Consider the following 20444-nt stretch of genomic DNA (forward strand, 5'->3'; position numbering starts at 1 on the left):
GAAAAATATATATCTCTTCTGTTCAAATGTAGGGCTCTCAGCAGCCTATAGTAAATGTTCTCTCTTCTTATTAGTATGAAATTGCCTGTGTTTTGCCGTTTATTTACTGTAGTTCAACCGTGAAACCCCGTAAAAACACAAAAAGCAAGTTTCATATGGAAAAGACAGTAACTTTGACACCAACACCCTTAAAACACCAGCCACATTTAAAATAAATTGGGGCAGTCTGGGGTAGATAAATCAGCAAGTGTTGTAACGCAGGCTGATAACTGTGAGATATAAAAGCAATACTTATTTAATTGAAGTACTTGATACTCTGCTGTTCTCAGTTTTTGTCCTTGGTGTACATTTGAGTGTGAGCAAAACAAAGCAGTAAAACTGGTCTGTAAACAGGGTGTTGATTAGAGTCCTGTGCAAAGCATCTGGATTTTAATGTTCCACAAGATTGCTACTGTTATTACATCCATTTGTTCACCTCACAGCAGAGGACACAGTGTTTTTATTGTTATTTAGCAAATAAAGAGTGTATATAAAGGTATGTTGGATGAGAATGCCCGCTGTTCCTCCTCTTCTGTCTGCTCAGAGCTGTGTTATGCTGTGAGTGTCATCAGTTCTTTTATCTTCACATAACACTCACAATCTGCTGGGAAGCGGTTTCTCTGAAAGACGGATCAGAAATCATTATACAAAATCGCTTCAAAAAACACTGTCTATTCCATAGAGCATGGTGGTGGTTGTGTATTAAATGCAAGTCATTGACACACCGAGAGAAAAAGCTAATATGTTGTCTATTGAAAGAATCAAGCAAACTATATTATGATTCTTCAATAGAAGGACTATAAAACAAGGCACTCGTTCGGGGACAAAAACAATTATGTATTTTTGTTAAATTACAACAATTGTGTTTTGAAAAAAACAGATCACAGAATTATCATTTACATTACAACACTGATTTCTAAGCATGTTAAACCAACTCAAAGTACACAAATGTAAGTACAGGAGTTATACATACATATCCTACCTCAAATGCCTTAACCGCTTAGATTCACACACACACACACACACACACACACACACACACACACACACACACACACACACACACACACACACACACACACACACACTATTGGCTTGAGACTCTCACCTGCAGACAGAGACGCAGCAGGCCTCCTCCCTCACCCTGCTTCTCTAAAGATTTCAGGAATAAAGGCAGCGATTTCTCTGTAATTCTGTTTCCTACAAAAAAAAACACACACACACACACACACACACACACACACACACACACACACACACACACACACACACACACACACACACACACACACACACACACACACACACACCGTGACATTTTATTAAAATCTCAATGTTACTTTTCATAATTAATTTTCCTCAGAGCCCCACAGAAGTAGCTGCCATTTAACGACTAGCAAGTACGATACCTTTGCTAACATTATTTCTTTAAAAATGTACAATAAAGAAGGCAAAATATTATATATAATAGGGGGATATTAAACGGTGATTTTTATTAGATCAAATGTTAATATCATGTTATTATTACAAAAATTATAAAATAGTCAAAATAATCCAGCGCCTCTTAAAAAAAAACGTCTGTTAATGGCTTGGTTTTAATTGTAAGGTTATTGTTGCTATTGTCTTTGTATGCTTCCATACAATACAAAGTTAAAATGCATTTTTTACAATTGTTTTGAGATGTATATATATATATATTGTATAATTATTTTGACACTGTACATGTTTTGATATTGTGTTTTGATATTGTGAATGCCTTCAAACAAAACTATAAAAGAGTTTTTGTGAAAGACACATTTGAAACTCCCCCTCTCCTGGTATCTTTGATGTACATGTTGCTCCACAGTGACTGACCTGCCAGGTTCAGGGAGGAGAGAGTGGTGTTTCCAGGCAGAATGATCTCCCCGTCCCTGTGCTGCACCGACTGATCCAGCAGGGGGTTCTCCACCTCCTCACACTCTACCTGCTGCTGCTGCTGGAGGAGAGAGACAGGAGTTAACAAGTGCATGACAACACAGTGTTAGCTTAACAGAAAATTACGCCAAACCTTATTCAGGGCAGTATTTGATTTATCCTGCAGGGAAAAAATAAAAACAATAGCACTGAATTTTCAAAACTACTGTTTGTGTGTATATCCTCATGGTTGCTTGTATGCAGATTCAGAAAGCATGTCTCTGGTACCTCCTGTGCAGCGAGTTGCTTCTCTTTGCCACTCTGCTTGGCACCTTTACTTTGAGACACCTTCGCATCAGAAGCTGGGAGAGATTTAAAGAGACAGCAGTGAAAAGATAAGCCGTCAGGAAAATAAAATACGTTTTTGATTATCTGAGACGGAGGCCGTTACATTTCTTGTGAGACGCCTTGTCCTCTTTTTTGGATGCTTCCTGCAAGTTAAAAGATCTCAAGATTACTAGTCACATTTTATGGATATTAGTTGCACCATATATTACTTTTTGCAGTCTGTTATACACAGTTTATTGGCGTGTTACCTTTTTTTTGCCTTTGCTCAGTGAACTGGCTACCAAGGGAAGTTGCTCTGCAGGCTGCTCACATGACTGCAAAAATAAACTTCAATGTATGTTTGTTTTGAATGAACTTGCACTTCTATGCTTGTGAGAACCTTTTAAAAACATTTGAAACAAGAACATGATGAGTAATGTTTGTCAGTCCTTACTTATCTTTACAGGACACTTTGATACTTAACATTTATTTTATGTGTTTGGCATTAATGTTAGACATTTCTTCACTTACAGTCTGAGTTCTCTCCAGAAGCATCTTTCTCCTATCCACAACTTCTTCATGAGTGAGAGGGAACTCGACCAGTATCTGAAAACAGGTGGTTAAGGAGTGCCAGTTAATGAAATTACATTATTCATTTGAAAACCACTGAATTAACGTGTTGTGTCCCAGGTTAAAATCCAACATGTAAATGGATACCTCTGCCAGATGAGCCGCTCCTGAGTCTCCAATCTGATTGTTGGACAGTGAGAGAACCAACAAAGCTCGATTGAACCGCAGGCCCTGAGAGACAAACAGGAAGACAACACCTCAGCCATCATGAAGGAACTGGTTAAATATGAAGTAATGTCTGGTTTATACCTGTGCGATATGTGTAGCGCCTGCATCTCCTATAGCATTGAAGGCCAGGTTGAGTGACACAAGGTTCTTGTTAGCAGATCTGGTTGTTGAGAGAGCCGACCCAATCAGACGAGCGCCCTCATCTCCTATCCGGTTATTTCTCAGGGACAAGTGGGTGAGGCTGGACCAAAGAAACACACAACGTGAGACCAGGCATGTTGGTGCTACTATGTGTGTTTGTAAATGCAGATATACGTTTTTGTATATATTGGCAATGTTCCGAACTACAATGTGAGGAATGCATCGATCCGATACTAATAGGCCTACATAGTATATATGGTATAATGCCGATATCTACCTTAATAGCGGGATCAATAGCGGGTTATAAAAGGGTCTGATAACATGTGTATCAGAATCAATATTATATAATTAGTCCCGCAGCAGGGAAATGTACAGTATACAATGTACAGTGAGCAAAGGTGGCATAGCAAGTAATCAGCACATTGATCGACCGCATAGCTGAAGGAGCTTCATTCAAAAGGTTTAGACTTTTAATGGAATTTCTGTTGATTTTAAATATATTTTTACCAGGTTGTTGGTGCATAATTTATCATTTTAATAATAAATAACAATTCACTTCATCCATATCCATCTTTATATTTCTATAAAGGCAATGTTTGAGCCAAGCCTGGTGTTGCCTTGAACATAAAAGAATCTTCCACACAGTGAGGCGATGAAATAATAATGAATGATGAAACACTAGGATTGCATCAATAGCCGGTATTTGGTATGGGATTCAGGATTGAAAGTATCAGATCAGTGCTTGTCTTATGTATCTGCTTGGTAACTCACACACTGTCTTCACAGAGGAGAAGGTGGTAGCTCTGTTCTGGAAGATGGTTTCCCTCCAGTGTCACATCCCTAATTTGAAACAGGAAGTGTCAGTAACCCTCAGTGTCTGACTGGTAATGTTAAACATACTTTGTTGTCATTTTCTCTGCAGCTCTACAACATTCCTCTCTACAGAAGTCCCACAGAGTGATTGACAGCAGAATCCGCTCACCTGAGGTTGGAGCACAGTGATATTGTGTTCACGAGAGAGATTACCATTGGATCTGTCAGCCCCGCCTGCCAAAAGCTGCCACACAGAGGACAAGATTACACAAACAAAAACAGTGACAGCTGTAACCCTGCTCCCTGTATTAAGAGTGCGCTCATTACTCACTGAAGGCTCTGCAGCTTGCTCAGGGAGAGGAGCATCTTCTGTAGCACTCTGGCAATACGCTCATCCACCTTCCACCCTGTGTGTATTACACACAGATTATATTGTGTGTTCTCCAAAATTAAGCAGTATATAATGGAACATAAATAAGTTATTATTATTATATTTGTACTGTATATCACTGATTTAGAGATTGTTTTTTAAAAGCTATGATACATAATAAAAAATAATAATATTGTAAAAATAAATAAATGAAGTTAAATGTGGTTGGAAGCTTAGGGGAAAGTTAAGAAAAAGGAAAGGACACAATATATTAATTAATTTAGATGCAAATCTAAGATTCAATCTCATTCTTACCAGAAACCTTCAGGTACTTGGCACGGAGGGGGTCTTCCTCCTCCAGCTCCACCTGGAGGCACGGCTTGGACCAGCACGGTTCAGCATTGGACTCCAACTGACTGTCCTCTGAAGAGAATATTTAATTTAATGTTGACATTTAACTAGTGAGCTGAAACTGAGATTATAAAAAAAGACAATACGTGTTCATTTTGACATCCCATAATGATCAGTGAAGTGCTTTTTCCAGTGTAACTACATTTTTAGATTATATATGGGTGGTATTTCTTGATTGCTAATTTAAGGGTCTGTTCAAAACTTAGATCATGTTCAAAGGACAGTCAACGAGAAACATTGACGGACTTTGAAACAATGGTCCCTTGGGCACAGACATGCAAGAGGTTATGGACATTGTTGTTTCTATTTTTCTCTTTGTTTTTTACTCTTAGTCTGAATTGTAGTCATTGCAGTCATTTTGAGTCTCATTGTTTTGTGTCTCTTGTGGTTGTGTTGTCCCTTGAATAGTCTGTTTGTTTCCCTATCCAGCAGTGTTATGTTCCTTTGTGGTCCTTTTAAGTATCAGTTTTAGTGACATACAGTATGTCGGGTGAAGGCAAGGGATCCAAAACATGTTGGGGCCCATGTGCCTGTGCCTGTTAGGCCTGTTCAGTAATACTGATTTGAATTAATACAGAGTAATATTTGTTGATTTAAATAACATCGATTCACATTTGTTAAAGACATTAGATGTACTGTAGTGATCAAACATTCCTGCAATTGAAAGGAAATATTAACACTTGATTTATGCAAGGTACAACCTAATAGTAGTATTAGTATGCATTTGCCAGGCGTTTAAATCAGGTTTACCTTTGTCCCCTCCTTCAGTGTCAGTAGGGGAGGATGGGGGCTTCGTGCTGACAGCTGGGATATCCTTCATGTCCAGAAGAGTACAAAGACAATGGAAGTCCACCTCCACATGGCCCGAGCACTGATATTCATCTATGGGTGAGAAGGTTTAAAGCACTGACCACGCAACTCTCAACCAGTTAATAAAACAGTCTGATACTTACCAAAGGTCTGAGTAGGCAGTTTTTCAATTGGAGTTGCACCTAAAAACAACAGAAAGTTCATAGTTTACATCGCTTTCTCATTTTTAATGAAGCACGTTGTTACCTCAGCAGATATAAAATGCTTGTGATTAAGAGTGTGCCTTATAATAAGATTCAGCAAACGTTTCATTATAGTAGCCTTTGCCTTTTGATACTGCAGGAGTCAATTCTGCTGCTCACACTTTTGTTAGTACATAAGAAACTTTCAATTCTGGACCTTAACATGCATTTTTTTATTTTATTGACCGTATTTTCAGTTTTAGTTCCTTTTCAGATCAGTTTTTCATATATTGCCTGTCCAGTTAAAACTGAAATGTTTCTTCTGAAAGTTTCTGTAAAAGCTGTTTAATCCCAAGATTTCAAAATGAAATCCCAAACTTTAGGTTAAATATAATAATAATAATACATTACATTTATAAAGCGCTTTTCCTGGTGCTCAAAGCGCTTAATAGGTAGCCTAATGAAATTACAAATGTATACACATTATAGTACTATAGGCTACTATGATTATATCATCATTAAAAACGTAGGCAGATTCATAATATTCAAGAGTTGCCTCATTGACAGAAGGAGCTGGAAACGTTGATGAAAGCTGTTCTAACCTGTAGTTTTCTCGTCCTCAGCATTGGCCTTGTCTGGTTTCTCTTTTTGTCTCTTTCTCGACATTGCTGTGTTTTATTGTCAGAATATAGTTACATCGTCAGATAACGTCGCTGTACTGCTATCAGCTAGCTAATGAACGCCTGGGCGTCATTGGTGTTACCACGGTAACCAACTCGACCTGTTGGATTTCTCGCGAGATTTAAAGCGAGGTATTAGAGCTTTTTCTAAGCGTTCGTATTTAGAACAAATTCATCACGGATGTCCTCTATTTATCTCTAACGTCGTCTTACAATGATAATATGACGAGAGTTTAATATACATTTAGGTACCATAACAGTGAGAGAGTCAACTGGTCCATCAGCCAAGAGACTAATCTAATCTGTATAAAATACTTTTGACTGCAGTCGAAATAATATATTATGATTAATACTTTTCTATTGTTTGTTTAATTTAGCAGAGCCCAGTCTTTTGGCAAGGCTTATTGTCTTTATCCTTTAAATAAGATACATTGCATGTCATTAATTCCATTAAAACCTCATTTAAGGATACAATTATAGTACATTTCTTCTCAATATCACATCAGTAATAAACAAAACACTGAAGATTATTAAATCTAGTTTTATATTTCCACATTAACACGTTTTTTCTTTCTCAACATACTACTGTTTTGAATGACTTATTTGATTTATTTTAATATAACATTTTTACTACTTTTAACATCTCAACTTTTGTAAATGACTTGTTTGAACAATGTTGAAAACAATAATTTAGTTTGAGTGATTCCTATAGTCATAATAAATAAGGAATATATGAGCAAAGACAACATAAAGTATGTTCACAATAATGTAGTGCTTTTTATTAAAAAAACAAACAAAAAAACAAATATAAAACAAAAGTAAAAACCAACAGCATTTTTCATGACTTAAGAATCATAATTACAAACTTTTAAACGAGTGGAAGAAGTTTTTTGACAAACTGTACACATCACAAAATGTCCGCCAGTCTGCCATTTACAATGCTTGCATCTTATTTTGTGATTATCTAAAAATAACTAAACAAATCACACAAAACGCACAAATACAAGAACAAGCATCATATATGACCGCTATCACAAAACGGAACCATTTCCTATTTGAAAGTAAAACAAAAAATAATAACATGATATCGGGCTGACAGCTTTACTTTTGTTTCCGTCACCGTTTTAAAAATATCATAACATTTTTATGTTGGTTTGTTTTTTTAGTGTTCAACACTTTGCAGCAAAATACAAGGAGTACGCTCTCCTTAAAAAGTAATATTATTAACAATATTCAGTGACAAAGGTGTCTTTGCTGATTCACTGTCCCGATGCCTTCTGTGTCCGATGACATTCTTCCCGCTCATGCAGTACATAGTTGAATTTCATTTATAGGCAACGAAAAGTCAGCTTCCTCTTTTTAGTCGTCAGGACAGTTACTGTGAGGTTTCTGGATATTAAAAAAAATCATTTTCCTCCAAGCTTAAGTGTCTTCATTATAGTAATACAAACGGAAGAAAAGTATAATATTATCATTAATATAATAATCATAATACATTTAGGGCTGTGTCCTGTACAGTACAATAATAAACAAAATCCGCTTTTCAAGATATTGCTTTTGGAGACACTCTTCAATGTAAAGTGTGTATATTTACAGAACTTGGCACTGTACAGCTTCCTGTCCCCCCCCCCCCCCTCTCTTCTGTCAGTTAACCGCACTGGGACATTGCAGGTTGTCCCTTTCTAGCAGAGGCATTAGGGGGGGAAAGAAATCTCATCAAATATCACAATTTCTTTTTTAAACATTCTCCATGGCAACAAGGAACATAGTCTATTAAAGACAAAAAAAGATCTTAAGTCCCTTCCCCTCCCAATATACATTATACACCGCCCCACCCGTCTTACAGAATATAAGAAAATATGACCATCACGATACATTTTATGTTAAGTATTGTTTTCCATAGTTTTCTTAAAACTGTTAATTGCCATCGAGCCCTTATTTTTTTTTCTTTTGTTTTTAAAAAGGTATATCTTCAAGAAATCTGGCAGATTACAGACACACAGTGAGTGTATACGCACGCACTCGCACACAAGGCAGTCGGAGAGCACGGCTGTGTAAGGCGTTACAGTTGAAGCCGGTGTCTCCCCGAAACGCCTGATTTAGTTAAGCTGGTGAATTATGTTACTTCAAAAAGAGTGAAGCTGACTGCCTCGCGAGAAAATTAAAGATTAAAATTAAAAACCTCAACAAGACACTTTGACCGACAAAAGCGCACACTCAATGCTCCCCCCCCTCCCTTTGCTCTAAAACACACCTCTCCTCTGTTCCTAAATGAGTTACTACAGTATAACAGGAAAAAGATAATAGACTTTTGAACGCGCTTGTTTTTCAGACTGCATCATCCAATGCTGTGATAGTGTTAGTCTGTTTTCATTATAGATACATTACACTGAGCTTCGCAAAATCCATGGTACCAAAAGTGCAGTTCACCACCCTCGTTCTCTTTCTCATGAGCAGCATCTGAGCACACTGCTCAATTTACATTTCTCCTATGCCATTCTGCCCCGCGGTGCTGATCTTCTCTCATCTGTAGAATTTGTCATTGCAGCTAGGTCCCACTAGGGGGAACAATTCTCCAGCATTCACATCCCCACTGACTCAAACCATCCATTCATCCCTATTCAGTACCACTTGTCTCATTTCTGATGCTTGATAGGGGCACTCATCTGTCTGTAATATGCAATGCATGTAAGTGCATGGGTTGTTTCTCCCATGTTTATATTTTTAAAAAACAGGTTTTGCATCATACTACTTAAATAAGCAAGAAGTCTGGGTCAGCTCTCTCTTCGTGCTCCTTTAGAACTCTTGAAAAGCTGAAGTTGCCACGGAGTCAGCAGCGCCTCCAAACCCCCCCCGGCCTCTCGGAGTTGAGAGGACAGTCTTGGAAGAGGTAGACTGGAGGACGCCCACAGGGATGCATTGTGGTCCTTAATGGTCGAACCAACAATGCTGCATTTCCCTTTCTCGCTGTCTCTCCATGTTCTGCCCCTCGCTCACAACAGTGAAAGGCAGAGTGCTTGACAGGCACGTAGCAATGTTATTTTCTGTACACGAAATCCCCGAATCCGAGCGTCCGTCGCCGCATCCGCCGCCCCGCGCCCTCCTCCAGGAGATAACTGATATCTATGGCTGTTGGAAGAACAAAAAGAGGGAGGGGATTAAGAGCTTGGAGAGAAATAGCTGACATAGGGTTTTAAAGCAATGCTAAGAGTAGGCAATTGGTGTCGATTCTATTACTGATGCATTAAGCTTCAAAGTGCAAAATAAAGTGGAAGACAGAAATGGCCTCCAAAAAGGTTTGTCACCCTCTAAATGAAACAACTTAAGTCTTTTGAAGTCTTGGTATGTTCTTTTGTTGTTGTTCTTACTATTAAATCACAAATTCAAAGTGAAACCTGTTATGTCCTTTGTCAAGCTTTATCAGAAAGAGCTTATTCAGCATTTTCCTGCAGTTGCTTTATGTGAGGCTGCTGCAGGATCAGAGTCCGATCAAACGGAGGGCTTTTTGAAATAGTTTTCAATAAATGTGACAGGCTTTCACTCGCTGCTTTTGCGTTGCTAAGTGCCTTGCGTTTTTCCACTCTGTGTGTTGGGTTTTTGCAAGAGCTCCCTGAATGAGTGTTACAAGTTAGCCTTTAATTAAACGCTTTCAGCAGATTGAAGCAAAGAAACACCAGACTGAAACACTGCATGGGAGCATGGGACTTGGACGAAGCAGCTGATCGGAAAACGGAGGTGGCCATCTGTTAGATGATAACTGAAAAGAGTTTAACAAAAATATGAACAACAGCTAAGTCCGTGCTGCTTCGTCCTCATCCCCCACTCCCGATCATGGACCGTTTATTTGAACATGAACCTTAAATAATCAGTTGACCTACCCCCCTCCTTTGATCCCGCTTCCTCACCATTCTTGCTGGGAGTTTTGTGCAGCAGGTCCAGCAGGATTTTATTGAGCCGATCCCTCTGGGCCTCCCTCCTGCCCAGCACCGGGTGGTGCAGCGGGGAGGAGGCAGAGGACGACGGCATTTCGATCATCTCCCCTATCCTCTCTGCAGAATTGTCCTCCAAATCCTTGCGCTCTTCAGACACCTGCCCTTCCTCTTCTTCCTCGTCGTCGTCGTCTTCATCATCTTCATCTTCGTCTTCGTCGCCCTCCCCCTGCCGTTCCGCTCCCCTGGGCTTGGCTGAAAGAGCTTCAGCGTCTTCTGGATTCAGGTCCGTGTCGTCCTCCTCCCCCCCTCTCCCCTCCTCAGCCTCGGGGGGGAAGTCTTCTCCCCGGTCGCAGGAAGAGCCGTCGTCCTCGCAGCCTCCGGGGCCTTTGGGTTGTTCGCTCTTCCACGCAGAGCGGCCCCCGGCCCTCTTGTAGTTGTCAGGAACGTAGTGAGGCTGCAAAAATGTCGGAATAAGAATTATTAATCATGGCTTGATTGAGATGACTGGTTTCAGATGGTTAGGTTAAAAACAGAGCGGTATTGGCCATTTTTATTTAAGTCTCTGTTACAATGACCTGAGAAACCTGAACAAACGAGAGCATGCTGTCCATGAAGGAAAAACTAACAAAACTAAACAGAACTTAGGAAATCCCCTGAAAAGCTTTACAGTGTAACTGAACTGCTGTTAGTATTGAAAGTTGCATGTAATGCTATAACCTCTTCTCAAGTCTGTTATTATTACAATTCAGAATTGGAATAATTAGCCACAAAAATGTACATTCCTACACTCAACAGTCCCCATATATTTTGATGTGATTATATGAAAACCTCTAGTCTCTCTCGTTTGTTTCTGGTTGGCTCCACCTCTGCCTGCCCTAAACACTGAGCAAGAGGAGGTGAGGAGGAAGAGGAAACTGTGCCTCGGGCTGTAATGTTATCTCCACTCTTAAAATATCTTTCAGTGTTTATAAATCAGTAACAAATCCCAGCAGCCCACCCTGCCCAGACCCCGCCACTCTCACCGAGAAGTCCCTCTTGGGCGCCAGTCGCTTGGGGAAGTGGTTGAAGGCATATGGCTTGGTGCAAACTGGGTAGCGGTTGCGATGGATTTTGTAGAACAGGTGAGCCGACTTGTCCAAGCGGTAATCACAGATGTACACGTCCTGCTCTTTCACGTTCTTCGGCCGTCCTGTAGGAAGGAACACACTTTGGATTAGCCAGGAACCGTTGTAGTTTACGTCAAACCACCATACTCAGGGACAGTTTCATTCCACAATAAGACTGCTAAACGCCTGAGCACTTTTAAGTGCCTCCATAACCCACATTATTTTAACCCACATTATTTTAAATACATTTTCATTGTATTTCACTGTACAATATTTAACCTTACATGATGTTTCTTTCAACTGCACAGTTTTATTCAAATGTATCGTACGCCGTTTCATTTGCACAATTTTTATCTTCATCTTTGTATTATTATTATGGTTATTTCGTTGTCTTATGTCCTTTATATAATACGTTGCATTGTTGGAGGAGCTCGGGACCTACGGTTTTCATTAATATAACTACACTGTAGCTACTGTGCACATGATTATAAAACCCTTGAATCTTGAATCTAGTTTGTCATTAGAAAATATTTGTACATTTGTCAGCGTTAAGCCTCAAGTCGCTCTGCAGCCGGACTCCTTCCTGTCCCACAGATTTGAAACAAAAAGGCATGGGGATTCAGCATTAAGCCACTGAGTCTCTGGAACAGTCCGCCTGAGGATCTGAGGGACCCCCCCCCTTTTCCTTTTTCTGAAGAAAACCTTTCAGCGGAGGGCAAAAGAGACTTTATTTTTGAATGCCTCTTCAAATGAAATTGAAGACCAGCTTTAAAATAACCAAAATTGAAGAAGAAAAAACACACAGTAAAACTTTAAAGACTATAAAGAACCTTTATAGCCTAACTTTTAACTAAGGTGCCTTGTTGATTTAATTTGTGTCCGTTTTTCATCATTGTCTTTTATAATATTTCTATGTTTGCTCTGTGAAGCACTTTTGACTGCATGATTGTATGAAAGGTGCTATATAAATAAAGTTAAGCTGAGCTGAGTGAGCCATAATGGGATTGTTGTTGAAGTCATGCTTCATATTCATACTCACACACTTTGCACCCGATACAGATAGGATATTGTTTACAGTTCACAGAGCTTTACTGGAGTAACAAGGAAACCTAAGCGGTAGTTGTTGAAAGAACTCCATTCATATGTGAGTTCACACACGTGTTTCCCCTCACCTTTGCAGTAAGTGTAGAGATCGAGGACACAGCAGGTCGCCACCACTGACTCCAGGGGGACGATCTCGTAGAGCGGCATGCGGAACAACTCGTTCTGGTAGAAGCGGCGTGATGGAGAATGATGCGTCTCGTGAGGTCGGAAGTAGTGGTGGCCAAAGGCAAACCTCTCACCCCTTAAGAGTGTGAGTAGAAACAGAAAATACAAATTAAAATGATGTAGTACAACTTGATCAGAACAATAATAATCCACCAGTATCTGACTGTTCTCACTGGAAGGTAACTACAATATATCACGATAGTCGTTGAATACTACAATCTGATTTACTTACTTTTCGTTCTTCCAGAGTTTCTCGATTCGGAATATGTCGAGTTTGTCTCGGTTCACGTGAGACAACAGACGGTAGGACTGTCTGACCGGCTGTCCCTCAGGTGTGCGTCTGCTGTCTCTCATCAGATACGCACAGTCACCTGCACACAAGACACTGACAGGTTACTTGTCTGCAAAGGTAAAAGTGACTCCTTGGTACAAAGGTCAGCTGATAGGCTGAGTATAACATCTCAGTGCAATAACACTATTACCAAATGTGAGGGTTTGAACGGCAAAGAAATGACCTAGAAATCATCAGATTTACTTCAAACTTGTGAAGCAATTCATGGCCACTTTAAACAAAAACCGTTGAAATAATAAAATGATTTAGAATTGCCTTGACTAAATTACTGGACTGCCATTGGTTTCAAACTATTCAAATGATCTACAGGTTTCTTGAATGGGCCAAGAAATGCATCAGTGTGCGAGAAAAGGAAGAAAACCCTGCGGGCTAGAAAACATTTACATTAACATCGCAGGGTTTAAAATATGAAATGCATTAAACACGTTTGTTAGACCTGAAGTATACACACAAGGCATTTGGGTGAGTAACACTCAATGTAAACATCACGTAGGTTGTTTACAAGAAAACTTCACAGGGCACCTGAAACAGGATGCATTGCAGACATTTGTGGAGCGGCTGCTGCAACACTACACTACAACTATAAACAATTAAAAGGCCTGACAAGTGGTGCATGTGCGCCACAGAGATCAGCCATAACAAGAGGCCGATGTTTCCTTCTATTCATATTCTTCATGGGAGTAGTGTGTACACTAAAATGGGTCATTAAGCACTTTTCTTTTTAAACTAGCAATACAGAGAAAATGACCTAATGCCTGCCAAATTTGCTGTTTTAGCCAAACTGGACATTATGACCATGGAAGGAAATGTGCCGGACTTTACCAGATCCTTGTGGTAAGCGTTATTTAATCGGCCACATAAACACTCATGTCAGGCGGTCCTGAAGTATACTTTCACACAAACGACTGGAGGTCAGCAGCAACCTTTAATGGGACTCTAAAAGTACAGAGACTGGACCTTTCCAGGCTTTTGTTAGCTCAAGACTTCTGGTTTCTCTACCTTGATGTAGCAGCAGTTCATCTCGAAGGAGGCAGATGTAGTAGACAGAGCCGGCCTGGGCGTAGCTGGGCTGGGGTATCATGGGAACTTCCTGTGACAACAATAAGGCATATGGGTGAGGACAGATGAGAGAGGTTCTATAATTTAGGCCCAGATAGGGACAGCAATCATGGCTGTTTGGAGGGGGGAGCGACGTACCGTGTCTACAGGTCGAGGTTCACACTGCTCACACAGGTAGTGCTCCACCTCAGTCTCCAGCCTCATGCAGTCAAAGTGTTGCCACACCTGGAGTGAGAGAAACAACGGTTGGATCACAGGAAAGCACAAGATAGATAGTTGAATTAATAACTCCCCAGCTGGTGTTAAAAGTGCCTCACTCAAGAATCACAGTGATGTTCTGATTCTGTATTACTAACACAGATAAAAACATTTGTAACTCCACACAGATCTGAAACTGTGGTAGTTTCAATCAATATGTGCAACCCTCCATGTGAAATAGAAATAGCAGAGAAGACACACAGGAGGACTGAGTGCACACTCTGCTTTGGAAAATCTATTTGACAAAGCACTCCTTAGTTAGGGGAAGTCTCAAGAGAAAGCGCTCACTGAAAACAGGTGTAACCTATCAGCCGGTGACACAAAAAGATATGATGGGCAATCCATCTTCCTTTCAGCTAGTGTAAATAACGATTTCCAACCCACTTGCGCTTCTTACCATGCACTTTTCACACTGGATCATGAGGCCCTCGTCCTTGTACATTCCGCAGATGCAGCGGATGATGTCGTCGTCCTTGTCGTGGGACCCCGACCCTCCGTGGTCACGCTCCAGCGAGTCCGAGCTGTCGGCCTCGCTGGCGGTCTCGCCCACGATCTCATCGATCTGCACGGCGGCTTCATGGCGAGCGCTGAAGTAGGCTTTCCGCAGCCGACACACGTCCCGGCCCACAGACGACTTCTTCCCGTAATATTTCTGATGGGGGGGGAAAAAGAGACGAGTGATAAATGCAGCTGCTTTCTTTTATTTTTGTGGCAAAACAATACATTTGCAGGAAATAATGATTACATCCGTTTATTTTTGACACAAAGCATTCACTACCAGCTTAAAGATATGACATACATCATATGTAAAAAGGCAGAAGAATCCACATTTTACCCTAAAAATCAAACCCTTCTTTTCCAGTCACTCATACAAGACTTTCAGCTGATCCGCCTGCAGGCCTACAGCAATTTCTCGCAGAACAAAGGTCATTGACACAGACGGATGCATTCAAAACTGTCTTTGCAGCTGCCAACATTTCAAAGACAATGCTTCACGCCACAGCTTTCAATTCAACAATAAACCACATTCCCCTCACGCTTTTCTCAATCTGGCAAACAGGGTCTTGGGACCAAAGGGGAATCTAATTTAGACTACCACTTCAGATTTCTCCGACTGGAAGAGTAAGCTCCTCTGAGAGGTTTCAAGTGGCACTTGTTTAAACTGCTCAGCTATACAGATGTAAATCAAACAGGCCTGCAGCGTGTGCGCAGAGCATCAGCAGTCATGAAGCTATATCCCACTCGGGAGGTGTTAGTGTGTGAGACAGGAAGAATGGGTTACAGCTGCACACGAACAGACTGAACGTTCATTTTGATGAGGCTTTTTCAAATCGGTTGTACTCCGAAATCTGGTATCAACTCGAGAGTCTCAAATGGTTTTGTGATAAGAGTTATTGAGAGATGAATTGACTGATACGGCAGCAGCCTTCATGCAATCATAATACCGATCCTTTTCATGATTGTTGACACCAATCCGACAGATTGAAGACAGAGAAGATCCACAACATGGATTAAGTGTTTAGTTTGATAGATCCTTTTCAAATGGCAGTGGGTTTATCCCTCAGCATCAGGGTGTTTTTACTGTACATTTCTTATGGGAATTTAAACCTGAGCTTTGAAGTGAGAAACCAGGGACTGAATGTAGTTCCTGAAAGACAGTTGGAAGTGTAAAATAATTCCTGCTTTGAGGGAACAGTTTTTGAAGGTTCAGAAACGATTGAGTTGCTGCTTTAATGGCTCAAAGGCAAAGGCACTGTGGATGCCAGATACCATGAAGCACTTGGTGTTCAGTTTTATTGATCAAATGTATCTTTAAGTACTCACATACTGTATGAATGTAACCGAAAAACATTGAAGGGGATCATAATGTCGGCACACCTGCCTACCTCAGCATTGCGGAACACTTTGAGCATGTCTGTGTCGAACGCTTCAACCGTCTTGTAATGGCCGGTGAGGATTTGCTTCTCGATGGTGCTCAGGTCCAGAGGGTCGGACACCTTCTCATAGTACTGGCTGTTCCTGATGGCACAAAAAAAAGAGGGATATGTCTGTATTCATTTACAAAAAACATTTAAAACTGGATTGGTCTGAGAGAGATAGGCAGCCGGTTGTGCCATCATATCAGTGTCATGTTTTTATATTTATACTATTTATAGACATCATAACAAGCCTGCTAAATGAACACACATGCTGCATGGTGGTTTAATGTTGTGCACACAGTGGCTTAAACAGTAACGACACAGGCCGCTGATAGTATTAGTACCATGTAGCCGAAGAGACATAATGAGCTGTTATTGTTTTGATACAGATACTATCAGTAGCGGACAAGAATCAAAGCACAGGCTGTCACGGCTGAAATGGGAGGCAAAAGATTCAAACTGTTACTCTATGTGGGTGCTACAAACTGACAGAGCGGATAACAGAGTAACACTAGTGTCTGGAAAACAGTTATGAAGGAAAAAGTCCGCACACACTTACCTCTTCCTAGATGGGAGGTTCACCAGCGGAGCAGCAAGTGTCTGACCGGCTGAATCTGAGGGAGAAAGAAGGATAACATTCCTCAACTATGTTTTATATTATTGGTTTTTCACTAGTAAAGTCCTTTTGAAATGAAGAGTCTCTTTTTAAGGAAGACCTGGCCAAGACAAGCAGCAGCATGAATGAAAGACATATAATTGCCAACAGAAAACACAAAGAAAATCTGTTTTCTTCAGTGTCAAGTCTTTCTGGAATAAACAATACACAGAAGCACTTTTTACAATTTCAACATTGGCATTTAGGACATCATATCTTTATTTAAATATTAGAACTGCTGAAAGGGGTGGTTTAGAGGCCTCAGATTCGTCTAGAGGTCAGACTAATAAGAATAGTTTATAGGAAAGGACAAAGATGTTGTTCAGCAAATGCTTACACAAGCACCAGTGTGGTCACATGCTCTATATTTCTCCTTAATCACTTACCCTTGTAGCTGGTGATCATGTCACAAATCTCCTTGAAGATGTGTGCGAGGCGAGCCGTGCGTGTGACCTCTGTGTTCTCCTCAGCGGCGGCCAGTCTCCGCGTTCGTACCGAGCGAGACGTCTGAAGGGCTGAGAACTGCGTCAGGAACACGTCTAGAAACAGGGCACAAACGTTATTAATGTATTCGTTATTACATTGCATATGGCTTAAGGTTCAGTTCCATGCTCAGAAAGGATGCAACTGAGCCCCTAAACTTAACTCACCTGACTTAATATTACCGTCGTCCCGGATGACGGCTCCCCAGCGCGTATACAAAGACAAGCTGCCGGAGTCTCTATCTCTCTCGCCCTCTTTCTTCAGCAGCTCCTGTTTCTCCCTCATCTTCTCCCAGTTCCTCAGGAGAAACACTCGGTGCTTCAGCACAAAGTTCCTGATGAGTGAGGGAGAGAGGACAGAAGTGTGAGAACACTGTCTGTGAGTGCAAGCATCAACTCACACCTCACACGTTAGAGCTTAAATACACCGTTAACCATTCTGTTAAGGAACTAATGAGACTAGAAGCATACACAGCAGTCCTTTTGGTTATTGAAGTTGCAAACTAACTACAATAAATGAAATGTAACCAAATGGTTGTTTTATTCTCATAGATTGCATTACATTTCTGATTAAGAATGCAAATATTTGTGAGCATATTGTCTACTTTCAGTGAAATTCATAACTCTGAATATATACCAAATATAACCAAAATAATAAAGTTACATTCAGAAAGTTTTGCTTATGTATTGTTGTTTTTGTGCTTACCGCTCCCTGTTGGACATGGGCTTCATGAGATGAGGGTAAAACTTGCTGCTGTCACTCGACTCTTCCTCCTGAGGATAAAAAGAAGTTTTATGAAGACCAATCTTAGCTCAATCTTACGCTGTGTGTAATTCTGGTTTTATTTCAAATTCAATACAATTTGAGAACTTCTTTGAATGATTCATCCTCATAACCATGATACTGTACATTTGTGTTCATAACTTTCAACCTTAATACAAAAGTTTCTTTACTGAGTTTCTTTTTTTAGACACCTGGCTCCCCAAGAGCCCCTCTGAGACCCACACACACATCCACGCCCTACATCGACACTGCACCTGATTTTAAAACACTGCAACACTTTTATCAAGTTTCACCTTCAGCACCATAACAAAAGGATATAGTTTCAATTAAAGACAAGTCTAAGCACAGCATTATAGCATTTTATCATGTAGGTAAAAAAAAAACATGCTTTCTCTAGAAATACAAATGAAGTTGTCTTTGCTAATCTCTATTAGAAGTAATTAACACACATTCTCAGTATTTTTATTGACATTGATCACTCACTCGTTTTTTGAGCTGGTGTTTGGACTTCCTCTTCTCCTTGAGTCGGCCCAGCCGCCGCGTCCCTCCCGCCTTTGGGGGCAGGCCGTTGATTCGCTGGCTCTTCCCTCCGATGATGCCCCGACAGCTCTCTGAGCCACACTCGCACACTTGCTGTAGAATGCCCCAAAAAAAGAGTTATAATGAGTACTGCAATGAAATATGAAAAGTGTGTTCTATTAGCTGCTCAAAGATGGCCGCTGGTGTTTTACCTGCTCTTCTGTATTGAAGGAATGGAAGTTGTAATCATAGGTGAGCTCAGTGCCGTGAGGGATCTCCTTCAGAGCAAAGAGACCGATTCTGTAAACGCCATTCACCGACCTGACAGAGAGAAGAAGAAGCAATGAGTTGGTGCTGCGTGGATACACATGATGAATTTCATCGGTAACCATAAAGCATGAGGGGATTTGTTCAATTAAGACGTAAAATGTCTGAGTGGTTTAAATCACTGGATCTATCTAAAACACCTGCAAATGGCTGCATGTTCAAATTGTACGAGCTGCTCAATAGTTATGTTATTTTGGCTGGTTAGAGAAGCAAATCTAGCAGGCACATACATATTTTACTATGTTTAGAAAAGTAATTTATTGATGACATTATATAGAAGTAAATATATTGATAAGTAATAAAAATGAAATGACTTTCTAGCACATTCCCCGGTGTTAATAAACAACAGGAACCAGAACAAATTCAATTCATCTTTAAAAACTAAAGAAATGGAAATCTAATAGTTTTCAGGTTAATCCTTTTTTGTCTAGGGAGAAAATTACAAAGTCTAAAAAAGGAGGGTTCAGCTTTTAGAAGTTTAACCAATGTTGACCAGGCCCAGTTAGAACTAATTAAATCAGAGCATTTTAAAATCAGGACAAAGGGAGAAGAGGACTGGCCAGGTTTTTATTTGCTCGATTTGGCAACACCTCATACTCCCTTATTTCCCCCTTCTCCAAACCAAAGCAGCGCTCCCTCCAGCTTTTCGCTATTCTTCTAAGAATAAAGCAGGCTATTCTGTTCGCCAGCCACTTGATAATTTATTCCTTCTATGGGGTAAAAAGCTGGTTCAGCGCATTGTCTTCAGACACTACAGCTGTATCTAAGGCCCGGCTCCATGTAATCTCTCTTCTGTCACAAGATGGATGACTCGTCAGGCTTTGTGCTGAAAATCCTCCATCCTTGTGGAGTCTTTTATTTCAGCCCAGCCACTCTACAGTACACACAGTGTCCTAGATGAGTCCTATGCTGTAGGGCAGAGAGTACAGTTGTATTCTGGCTCCCTGGAGGTTGTTAGCTGTCACATTCTAACCATTTTAACTGTCCTGACACATGTTGCAGACATTTAACATAATGGTTAAATACAAAGAAAAAGTAGGTCTCACTGATAAAAGTCAGGCACAGAAAAAGCCTGCCAAACCACGTCTCCTATTGCAGGGTATGTAGCCGTGTTGAGAGAACAATCCCTGAGGAAACCAGTGAATTGTTTTGGCATAGTACAAGGTATTTAAGCCATTTAGGTCTCTGAACACTGGCAAAGACTCACTGAGGTGATCTCATCAGATTATCCCCACGCAACCACAATAATAAGGCTGGGGTTTCAAGTCAGAGCTTTGTCATTTAAAGCGCACCTGCTACACGCGTCTATCAGAGCTTG

General features: G+C 40.6%; 2 protein-coding genes across 6 annotated transcripts in view; both read right to left on the reverse strand.

Moving 5' to 3' along the window:
• Positions 1-466: 466 nt before the first annotated feature.
• On the reverse strand, positions 467-6524 carry lrrc71 (leucine rich repeat containing 71). 3 transcript variants are annotated; one of them, XM_034210456.1, is made up of 17 exons: positions 6387-6524; positions 5746-5784; positions 5543-5674; positions 4697-4804; positions 4343-4418; positions 4181-4255; positions 3970-4038; positions 3139-3298; positions 2977-3060; positions 2791-2865; positions 2529-2594; positions 2384-2423; positions 2221-2294; positions 2087-2113; positions 1894-2008; positions 1148-1239; positions 467-659 (listed from the first exon to the last, which is right to left on the reverse strand). In XM_034210456.1, the coding sequence occupies exons 1-17, from the start codon at positions 6448-6450 to the stop codon at positions 591-593; spliced, it is 1365 nt and encodes a 454-aa protein (XP_034066347.1). In that variant the 5' UTR covers positions 6451-6524; the 3' UTR covers positions 467-590. The 3 variants fall into 3 exon arrangements, with proteins under 3 accessions (XP_034066347.1, XP_034066346.1, XP_034066344.1); XM_034210455.1 differs by having other exon boundaries at positions 1894-2011; XM_034210453.1 differs by having other exon boundaries at positions 1894-2014.
• A 693-nt stretch (positions 6525-7217) lies between these two features.
• ash1l (ash1 (absent, small, or homeotic)-like (Drosophila)) overlaps positions 7218-20444 on the reverse strand; it is a 31345-nt gene continuing 18118 nt past the window's right edge. Inside the window, exons 13-27 of one of the 3 annotated variants that reach the window (XM_034210306.1) lie at positions 19012-19120; positions 18764-18913; positions 18203-18270; positions 17680-17831; positions 17401-17553; positions 16919-16973; positions 16327-16459; positions 14838-15092; positions 14321-14407; positions 14123-14213; positions 13004-13142; positions 12675-12847; positions 11419-11585; positions 10343-10850; positions 7218-9593 (exon numbers count right to left, since the gene is read on the reverse strand). In XM_034210306.1, the coding sequence (XP_034066197.1) occupies positions 9502-9593; positions 10343-10850; positions 11419-11585; positions 12675-12847; positions 13004-13142; positions 14123-14213; positions 14321-14407; positions 14838-15092; positions 16327-16459; positions 16919-16973; positions 17401-17553; positions 17680-17831; positions 18203-18270; positions 18764-18913; positions 19012-19120 (2332 nt within the window). In that variant the 3' untranslated portion in view covers positions 7218-9501. Of the gene's footprint in view, positions 9594-10342; positions 10851-11418; positions 11586-12674; positions 12848-13003; positions 13143-14122; positions 14214-14320; positions 14408-14837; positions 15093-16326; positions 16460-16918; positions 16974-17400; positions 17554-17664; positions 17832-18202; positions 18271-18763; positions 18914-19011; positions 19121-20444 lie in introns of all 3 variants that reach the window. The other 2 variants (XM_034210305.1, XM_034210307.1) reach the window with 2 other exon arrangements.

This window comes from Gymnodraco acuticeps, unplaced genomic scaffold (assembly GCF_902827175.1).
Source record: "Gymnodraco acuticeps unplaced genomic scaffold, fGymAcu1.1, whole genome shotgun sequence".
In the NCBI taxonomy this organism is placed as follows: Eukaryota; Metazoa; Chordata; class Actinopteri; order Perciformes; family Bathydraconidae; genus Gymnodraco; species Gymnodraco acuticeps.

Excerpts from the sequence above, each read along its gene's own strand:
- lrrc71 (XM_034210453.1), bottom strand. The coding sequence starts at position 6,450 with ATGTCGAGAAAGAGACAAAAAGAGAAACCAGACAAGGCCAATGCTGAG. Across the intron at positions 2,595-2,790 it reads TTCTGGAGAGAACTCAGACT|TCATGTGAGCAGCCTGCAGA; the intron begins GTAAGTGAAGAA and ends TTATTTTTGCAG. Across the intron at positions 2,295-2,383 it reads CAAGGCGTCTCACAAGAAAT|CTTCTGATGCGAAGGTGTCT; the intron begins GTAACGGCCTCC and ends AATCTCTCCCAG.